General features: G+C 43.9%; 1 protein-coding gene across 1 annotated transcript; it reads right to left on the bottom strand.

Moving 5' to 3' along the window:
* Positions 1-5,980: 5,980 nt before the first annotated feature.
* ZNF474 (zinc finger protein 474) lies at positions 5,981-7,033 on the bottom strand. Its single transcript, XM_069492773.1, has one exon. The coding sequence runs from the start codon at positions 7,031-7,033 to the stop codon at positions 5,981-5,983; it is 1,053 nt and encodes a 350-aa protein (XP_069348874.1).
* Between the last annotated feature and the right edge of the window lie 2,388 nt (positions 7,034-9,421).

The raw sequence follows: 9,421 nt of genomic DNA, 5'->3' as shown, positions 1-9,421 counted from the left end.
AGCTTGCCTGATATTTCATGGAGGAAATATAAGATACAGGCTAACAGATTGCAGCTCCGTCACCACCCCACTACCAACATGTAACCTTGCCTGCCTCTGCATTCAGCATCCTCCTGCAACAAGGCAGTCCCCCTCCTATCAGGGCCCTCCCCCAACACACTGGTGATCCCCTGCCCTGGCGTCTGTTTCTCCTTCAGGTTTTCCACTGGCCCTACCACCTTTCTTGCCTCTTCAACCTCCTCCTCTCCATAGAATCATTACCCTCAGCATTCAAACGTAGTTTAAAAGCTCCCATCTTTTAAAGAAGCCTCTCTTAACCCAAGATCTCTATTTCTATTTCTCTTCTAGTTTTCAAAGTCATACTTCTCAAAACACATCCTGTCTTTATCACTTGTACACTCTGCAGCCACCACCACGACACTGACTGTGTTCTTCCCAAGGTCAGCAACTGCACCCACATTGCCCGATTAAAGGGATGTTTTTAGTCCCCACTCTACTTAACCTCTCAGCATTGCACCGTTTTCTATACTCTTCTTTCTGACATTTTCTCTGATCTCAGATGTTATGGCATCATACTGTGTAGGTGTTTCTCCCACATCCCAGGCACTCATTCTCCAGCTTCTTCTCCTCTAGCCCCTAGATATTATAATGTCTCAGGGCTCAGCCCTGGGACTGTTATTCCAGCCCAGGATTCATTCTGATTACATTAAATATATGTTAATGATGCACAAAAGTATATCCCAGCTCAGTCCTCTTTTCTGAGTTCCAGACTCATATATCCAGCCTAACTTACTCACTTGAACATCTCAAAGCGTTTTAAATTTGATATGTCCAAAAGGAAACTATAGCTTTTAATCTCTCAAAGCCAACCGTTCCTCAAGTCTTTCTCATCTTAGAAAATGGCATAACTAGTGTAGTTGGTCGAGCTAGAAATCTGAAAGTCATCCTTGATCATCTTCCTCACCTCTCCACCTCTCAATTATTACCACTGTACCTTTCCTCCATCTCTGCCACCAACACCGCAGGCCGAGCCATAATCAGCTCTCACCTGGGTTCCTGCAATAGCCAAACTGATGTCCCTGTGTCCACAGAGCAGCTGCACGGAGCTATGCTACCTCTTCAGCCTCATCTTCACCCTCCCTAATGAGGCTCTGACTACATGTGGACTTTTTAGCTCCATTATCAGATCTTTCTTACCTCAGGGCCTTCACACATGCTGCCCTTGACCCGAATGTCTCCTCCTCCAGTCATTCCCTTCCCACATCTGTACTCTTGGGTAATGTGTCCACACCTTTCATGTCTTGGTTGAACTGTCTTCCTCCAAGAAGTTTTCTCTAACCAAGATCCTTAATGTCTATCTCCCACCATTTCACGCTGTCATACCATAATTTAGAATTGTACTTGTATTTTTAAATTTCATATAATTTCCTCAATAGAACTAAAAACTCCAAGAAATCAAGAACTGTGTCTATATTTTTTATGACTATATATTTAGGACTCAGTCCAATGCCTAAAAATAAATATTGGTGAACGCACAAACTTGTTTCTTTTTTTTTTTTTGTCTTATCTAACACTCACAGCTTGGCAGGGTAGCCATACCCCTTTGACCACCACCCCTATGCCTCTCTCATGGTGATGTAAAAAGTATGAGTCTCTGGAATCAGACAGACTTGGCTCTGATATCCACTTGTGAACCAACTATGTGTCTTTGGGCAAGTTGCTTAACTCAGTCTCCCAACCTGGAAAGTGGGAAAATAGTATCTATCATATGGTAATATTATGAAGATTAAAATAGGATCATGTATGTAGGGTTCTGATCATAAACTGCTATGGATCGAACGATGGTGTCCCCTCCAAAATTCACGGGCTGTGGATTTTGGGAAGTAATTATGTTATGAGGGCTCCACTCTCATGAGTAGGATTAACACCCTTATAAAAGGGCTTGAGGTTACAAAAGGGAGGACCTCCTTATCCTTCCATTTTTCTCTGCCATTTGAAGACATAACATTTCTCCCCTCTGGAGGATGCAGCAAAAGAGTGCCATCTCGGAGGCAGGCGACAGCCCTCACCAGACACTAATCCTGCTGATGTCTCGACAGTGGACTTCACAGCCCTCCAGAACTGTGGGAAATAAATTTCTGTTCTTTATGAATTACCCCGGCTCGGGTATTTTGTTATAGCAGCACAAACAGACTAAGACATAAAGGTACTCAGTAAAAGTTAGTTCCCTTTCTTTTGTAACTGCCTCTAAACTCCAAAATTGTCTCACGCAACAGATGCACATGCACATACAGAATCTGAAACTGTGGGAATGTCCACCCTGCCCTTCTGCCTCTTTCTGATTGGGACCTTCCCACTGCCTTTGAGATACTCAGCTGGGGAGCAGCACTTATAACTTCACATCAAACACACGCTAAGGAACTGGAGTTCGTATCATAAGGGCACCTTCTCAAATACATTTGAAGATAACACAAAGAGGAGAAAGGCAACACTGTATTTGACAGTGCAGAAGGCATTACTTTAAAAGAAAACACCAGATGGCAGCACCAGATGCTGGAGATGTGTCTGACGGGGCTTTAGCTCAAACCCGATCATCGAGGATGCCAAAAGTTGCTTAAAACTACCTTCAAAGACAGACAATCATTTATAGAAAAGATCATTTCCCTTAAGAAAAATAATACCTATTTTGCAATATAGGAGTGTTTCACATGATGCGAGCAAATTCCTATGAAAATAACCTCGAGCATTACTTAACTAATAAAAGGTTATTAGCCAAAGGCTTCATCTTGGTTTGCAGTTGTATTTAATTAACTCTGTCAACCTGTGTTCCCAGGAGCCTGAAGCTAAAGAATGAGTTATCATCAGCTTTTAGAAAAGGACAATATTTTTATCAAATATTAAATGTTAAAAGTTATTCATTCATATTAAAATAAGGAGCAATGATGACCTCTATCATTATATTTCTCAGCATAATTTAGAAAGTCACTTTGCTAAAGTAGATATCAAAGGATCTCATTAAATAGATGCAATATTAAAACTTAAAACAACAATCTGTGGTTTTCCCTATTATACATCAAAATTTCATCAGAAATTAACACCACTTTTAAAATCTTGCTAGATTGGATGTTCCTCATCCGGGCTGTTCTTTTAGAGGAAAGACAGAGCCTGGTGCTGCTCCTTACAGCAGGTAACGGGAAAGCAGCAGACCCGGACAGTCTGCCTTTTAAATAAAAATTCACATTGAGGATTTCATTCATTCCTCTTAAATCCTGCTTTAGTGTCCTTCACAGCTTTCCTGTGAGATTAGGAAGAGTGAATTTGGCCCGATATTTCGAGTGAGAAACAACGGGACAATTCAAGCCAGTGGGTGGTTAGAGGGCAGCGCAAAATGCCCCCTGCGATCATGGAGCAGGACTTGTCTAACTGGCGTCTGTGCTCAGATGTGGTTGAGGGACAACAGGAGCACCTGTGTCACAAGGGAACGGAGCCAGTCTGCGTTGCAGGCACGTTCCGAGGGAAGGTGATTTCACTCCGCCAGTGAAACAGCTCCTGTCGCCCAACTGCAGTGAATTGTTCTGGCATTATGGTCATGATTCTGAACACATTTCCCTCACCTGAATTCACTACAAGTGTGACTCCCTCGAGAACATCAGGCAATATAGCTGGCTCTAATCTGAAGTCAGATCAAGGATTCCAGAGGGAAATCATCTGAACTGTAAAAAGGAATGTATGCACGTCACAGGCTGCCAAAAGTCAACTGTCACGGATAGATGAAATTCTGAAGTCTACTAACGTAGAGGGTAGCGTTCTTTATGGAAAATGAGAGATTCAGCGCACTATCTAAAATTTAAATGACACAAAGAAAGAAAACCATTGACAGAATCAAATAGTAACTAAAAAAGAAAACTACGCTAGGAAGGAAAGGCTTTCTGCTGACAGCGCTGCAGAAGGGCCACTGTCTTCCCCAGGGAAGGGATAAAGGCCATTGCTTTGGAAGATCTTAAGCCTCTCTGAAGCCTAGGAGTTGTCTCCATTTTTATGAACCCACACATGTTGTAAGTCTGGCAGCTAAAGGGACCCTATCTTGGATGACCTTTCTGTGCTCTCCACTGAAGCCTGTGTGGTCCTCAAACAGGCCAGCACACATCTGACCGTGGTGAGGACAGTTTCCCAGAGACATGTGCGTTCTCAGGCCTGAGCAGGGTTTGGAGTGCTCTGACACAGCCCCGTCCTCTAGACGGCCTCCCCCTACTCTTACCTAAAGGCACAAGTCATTCAGGGACCACTGCTCTCCTCTCCTGACACTCTCCCCTCCAGACGACTGGGTGAGTCAGGAAGGTGTCTTCTTGGGACGCTGTGGGCCCAGGCCAGCCTCTTTTAGCAGTCGTGACGGAGTGAGAACATGCTGTGCCCAGCCTGTTGGCTCCCCTCTTGAGCACAAAGTATGTGTTACAACAACAAGCACAAGAATCCTGACCACACTCTTCCCTATCTCCAGATCTGTAATGAGAACGTTTGAAGTAAATGCATACAATCAAGAAACAGGGCTGCAAGTCAGAACGTTAGCAGAGTTCCTGATTTGTGGCCCTGAGACACACATTCTTTTGCTCTCTGAATCCAGACCCCACACGTTTTGGAAGAAAAGCAACAGTCAGAAGATGGGAAAAACAGATCATGTTTATGAGACCAGCCTGAAGACCATGCCACACTGAAGAGTTTGGTTTTTCATATGGCAAAGAAACTAGCGTTTTTTTCTTCAACATTCATTGGAAAACTTGCCCAGCATCTGTTAGTCTGACTCTTCGGCTTTAGAATCATTGTCTTGGAATCTCCTAAACCAGTAAGACCATAATCCTTTTATTTTAAACATGGATCTTGAGAAAAAGGCCTAGACAGTTCCCAAAGTACTAAAATAAAAAAAGTAAGAAATAAAAATGGAATTAAAAATAAAGGATACACCCTCCCCCACCAATCCCTCTGTTTCATCTTTTACAAATGCTGTGTAACCGTAGTTTTCCCAAGAGTTCATTTAAAGAATCCCTGCAGGCTGAGTGTGTCAAGTAGCAAGCCTGGGATTTGATATTCTGTAAGGGTCATACAGACACTGCATCTGGTAACTGGCTTTATGGCAGGACAAAGAGCCCGGACCATGCCCCATCTTGTAGGTAGCCACCCTCATAAGCATCCCTCCCCAGTCCTGGTTGATGAAGAAACTTCAGGTGAAAGCCCAACAACTCTTTACCATATAAGCTGGGGACCCTGGGATCATGCTTATTTAGAATGGCCCAAGCGGGAGGTCAGAGCCCTGTGTTCAGCCCAAACACAGGGCACAGAACAGCAGTGGGATTAAGCACTTCCCAGAACCATGAGCATAAATCTAGTTGCTAGGGTTAATTCCCTACTTACTATAATCATATAAGTGTTAATAGAAAACATGCTGTATTTACAGAGCATGTGTATTTCTGAAAGTGCTCCAGTATTTAACTGTTGCTAAAGTCATTTGGGGTCTTTGACACAGTTTCTATTTTAGTAAGATAAACTCAGCATGACCCAGCATTGCCAAAAATGAATTCCTAAGGTAGATGACTAAAATAAACCAGCAATAAATATTGGCTGTTGGAATGGGAATTATATCTCTGTAATGTAGACACAGCTTTAATGACTCATTTTCAAATTACAGTCTCTCCCAGGGATTACTGGTATGAAGGATCAGGGAAAAAAGAAAGTCCATCTCTCTTTCTTTTAGGCAGCAGAATTGAAGAGGAACATGAACCCATCAGGCAAGGTTGTTCTTATATCTATTTTGCCAAGAGAGCTATAGCTCCTAGAGTCCAACAGGGAGTCAACCTGCACAGGCTACACTGAGGCAGAAATAGGGCATTGAAAGAAAAGTTCCTAGGGGCTGAGGCGGCTGATTATGGGGAGAGTTTTCTCTCACTCCCTGGAGGCAGAAGGTACCACCAGGTCCACCTAATGCATCTCACGTAGCTTGAATTACCTTATCAGTTACACTGGGTTCTGCCATGGTCCTTTGCTGCTTGGGATTAGTGGGCTCCTTTAGGCCACCTTTACTCCCTAAGGTCAAATTCCGATCTTTTGGCCCACGAGGTTGAGCTTCACAACTTCTCTGATGTGCCAGGAGGCGGTCTGGGGCAAAGGTCCGGCCACAATTCGCGCAGGGTACAAGCTGAACTTGACTTGCTCCCTCTTGGCTCAACTGTCCCGCTGGAAGGGGCTGAGGCTTCCGTGGGAGTGGCCGGCGGAGCTCTCTGGGGAGCCGGTCATTTTCTATTTTCCACTTCTCCAGGCATTTGGGCTCATGAATCGGAAGAGACAGGGAGCCAAATTCCCTACCGCAAATGTAGCAGATAAGAGTTCTTGGTCGGGCTGAGATTCCCCTGGGAACTTTCTTGAGACCAGTAAGACCGTCAGACCTGTGGGGGTTTGGTGCTGTGGGGTCCTCACCCTTTGGCTTGCAGCTTCTCTGGTGAACAAGAAGACGGTCTGGCAAGAATGTGCGGCCACAGGAGTCGCAGGGCAGAAGCTGGGCCTGGGCACTCTGAAACGCGGCCTCGTTAGCTGCCTGGAGACTGTAGGATCCGCTGGCGCTGACGGGCTGCGGTTTGGAGGGCTCTGGCCTCCTCAGGTGCTTGGGCAACTTGCTGTTTTCAATGCGCCACTTCTCCAAGCACTGGGGCTCGTGGATGGCAAGAGACTGGGACCCGAATTCTCGGCCACAGACATAACACACCCGGAATCCAGGCCTGCGAGCCGGGATCACAGGGGGGCTCAGCTGGCTTCCCGACATGATTCTCCTACTTGCCCGTTTTGATAGTATCACAGTCCCAGGTCTATTTTTCTGAGCGTTCGTCTTTATTTTTTCACCAGGATTGGCACGCTCTGTTTCTGGCAAAAGGCTGGAATAGGGCTCACTGGCTAGGATAGCTTGGCTGATAAGGAAGGTGGGTTCTTTAGAATGGTGAAAAGTTTGTTGCAATTTATTGGAAACCCTTTTCTCCTTTCCTCTTTCCATTAACAAAGAAGTCTTTCTCCAGGGCCCGCTCTGACTTCAGGTCAGACTCATTCTGGGCTTTTGCTTAGAGTGAAGGTGAGCGCGGTTGGCTGTCCTGGGGTTCACTCCGCTGCCAGTACCTCAGTCCCAAAGCCGGTGACTCAGAGCTTCGTTGCAGGGCAGCAGTCTGGAATGTTGGAAAGTCCCCAGGAAGCCTCAGATGTCTCCAAAATCTGTGGGGGAGACACAAATCAAGAAGTTTTTATGTATAAATACACACACACACACACACACACACACACACACAGACACACACACCTCCCCTAGACTGTGAGCTGATAAAGGGCAGTGCGTTGTTTTTTTGACCTTGGTATCCCCTGTGGCTGGCATCGTAACCAGCACCAGAGGATTTGCTCAGTACACTTTGAAATAAGTATGAAGAAATTCTCCATCATGAATTGTATCGTTACCATAATGAAAGTAGTGTTCTGTCCACAGAAAAACTGACAATTACAGCACAACGTAGACACAGATGGCAGAAACTGACAGGCCAGGGTAGTGAGACCATAGAAGAAGAAACCGAAAACTGAAAATCAGATTAACGAAATCAGCAGGTCATATGAAAGACCTCCTGAAGCCCACAGAAACTTCCACCACCTCAGGAATTCTTAACTTTTTAGTTCCATGGATCCTTTAGACAGTTCTGTGAAGCCTATGGACTTCGTCTCAGAACAAATGCTTTTGAAAGCAAAGAATAAAATTTTTATTATTACAAGTCATTGAAACAATTTGTCAAATATTTTTAGTTGTGATATACATTTTAATTGAGATATAGTTGTCTCACAGACTTCTTGAGCTTCTATGGACCTGAAACTAAGAACCCCTGCAGAAGAAGTAATTTAATGCAATAGTGAATATTATTAATATAAGGATTATCAGGAAAACCCTCAGAGGGGTATAATTCACCATGTATCCACTTTTCTTTATTATGGGAAAGGGATATTAATAAAGTGTGGCCACAATTCTCAAGCAACGAATGCAACCTAGGCCTACACCCATGGGCATCTGGAGCTCTTCCATGGAATAAAGATGCTCAGATGCTACTTAATGCTCTTTATTTTAGGTATCCTACTTACTTTCTTGTTACATATATTATATATATCTTCCAAATATTTTTAAAAAAACAAGGCCACTGTATTTTCCACACAAACCAGAAGAGAGGGCTGATAATATCCCATTATGGGAGAAGCCTAAGTTTTTATCTTGGGAAAAATCACAGGTAAATTTTACCATGGATCTATAATCTAGCTCCAAAAATGATTGTTTTCATAAGCCTCAAGACCTTATTCATTCCCTGAATGATGACCCAGATCAGGGTTGGAGACTCTAGAGCACCCATCCTCAATCACTGAAGGAGCAAGCCCTACCTGATGTGAGGCTGGACCCTGCACACCATGCAAACACTCAAGTTCAGGCAGAACAAGGACAGCAGTGCTGGTAATATGGAAACATGGGGCATTGGGTGTGACAAGGGATGAGAAGAGCTGGAAGACCTGTGCCCAGTACCTGTACTTTGGTGCCAAGAAAGGTCTGAATCTTTGCCATGAAGAATATCGAATCAGGTCTGGCATGGAGAAGGAAGTTATTCTTCATTTTGACAGATCCTAAGACGGTAATATTAACACATGTGGCAAAAGTATGTGTTGGCCCCAGAGTGACCAGCACAGAAAATGAAGCTTAGGGAAATTTATCACTTGATCAGCACCATCCAAAAGAGAAAGTAGGTCTAGGAACACAGGAATGGGGTAAAAATATTTCATTAGGTTTTTATCGGCCCATGGGCAAAATCACCCTCAAACTACTCTGCTTCATCGGCTCTGCTTTCTTGTTCACAAAGGACCTTTAGTGTTTCATTTTCCTTGATACCAAGAAGTTGCACACTAACACTGCTTAAGGTGACATTACAAAAATTAATGCGATCAAGTAAATTTCCTTCCCCTGAACACCCCCTTTTTCATACATACACATACACATACACACGCGCGCGCACACACACACACACACACATTGTCAATTCTGTCCCCAGCCGATTAGAATACTGAGAAAGCCCCATGTCTTGCCCTGACAACTCCTCCATCTCCCTTCCGATAAGGTAAGAGAAGTAATATTTACTGAATGCTAACTACATACCAGATATTGCACTAATTTTTATAAACATAATTTTAGTTAATTTTCAAATGGTTATGAAGCAGGTATTATTATTTCAATTTTATAAATAAAGAAACTGTGACTCAGAAAAGAGAAGTCACTTGCCCAAGACAGTCCGTTTCTAAATGACAGGACTGGGAATCCTTTCCAGTTCTCTTTGGCGCCGATACTCAGCTCTTTCCATTATTCATTCGGCCTAAA

The sequence above is a fragment of the Eulemur rufifrons genome, chromosome 17 (assembly GCF_041146395.1).
Source record: "Eulemur rufifrons isolate Redbay chromosome 17, OSU_ERuf_1, whole genome shotgun sequence".
In the NCBI taxonomy this organism is placed as follows: domain Eukaryota; kingdom Metazoa; phylum Chordata; class Mammalia; order Primates; family Lemuridae; genus Eulemur; species Eulemur rufifrons.
The sequence above is the reverse complement of the archived record's forward strand: the minus strand, read 5'-3'. Positions and strand labels throughout refer to the sequence as shown.

Coding starts and splice junctions, on each gene's coding strand:
- ZNF474 (XM_069492773.1), bottom strand. CDS start 7,033: ATGGAAAGAGGAAAGGAGAAAAGGGTTTCCAATAAATTGCAACAAACT.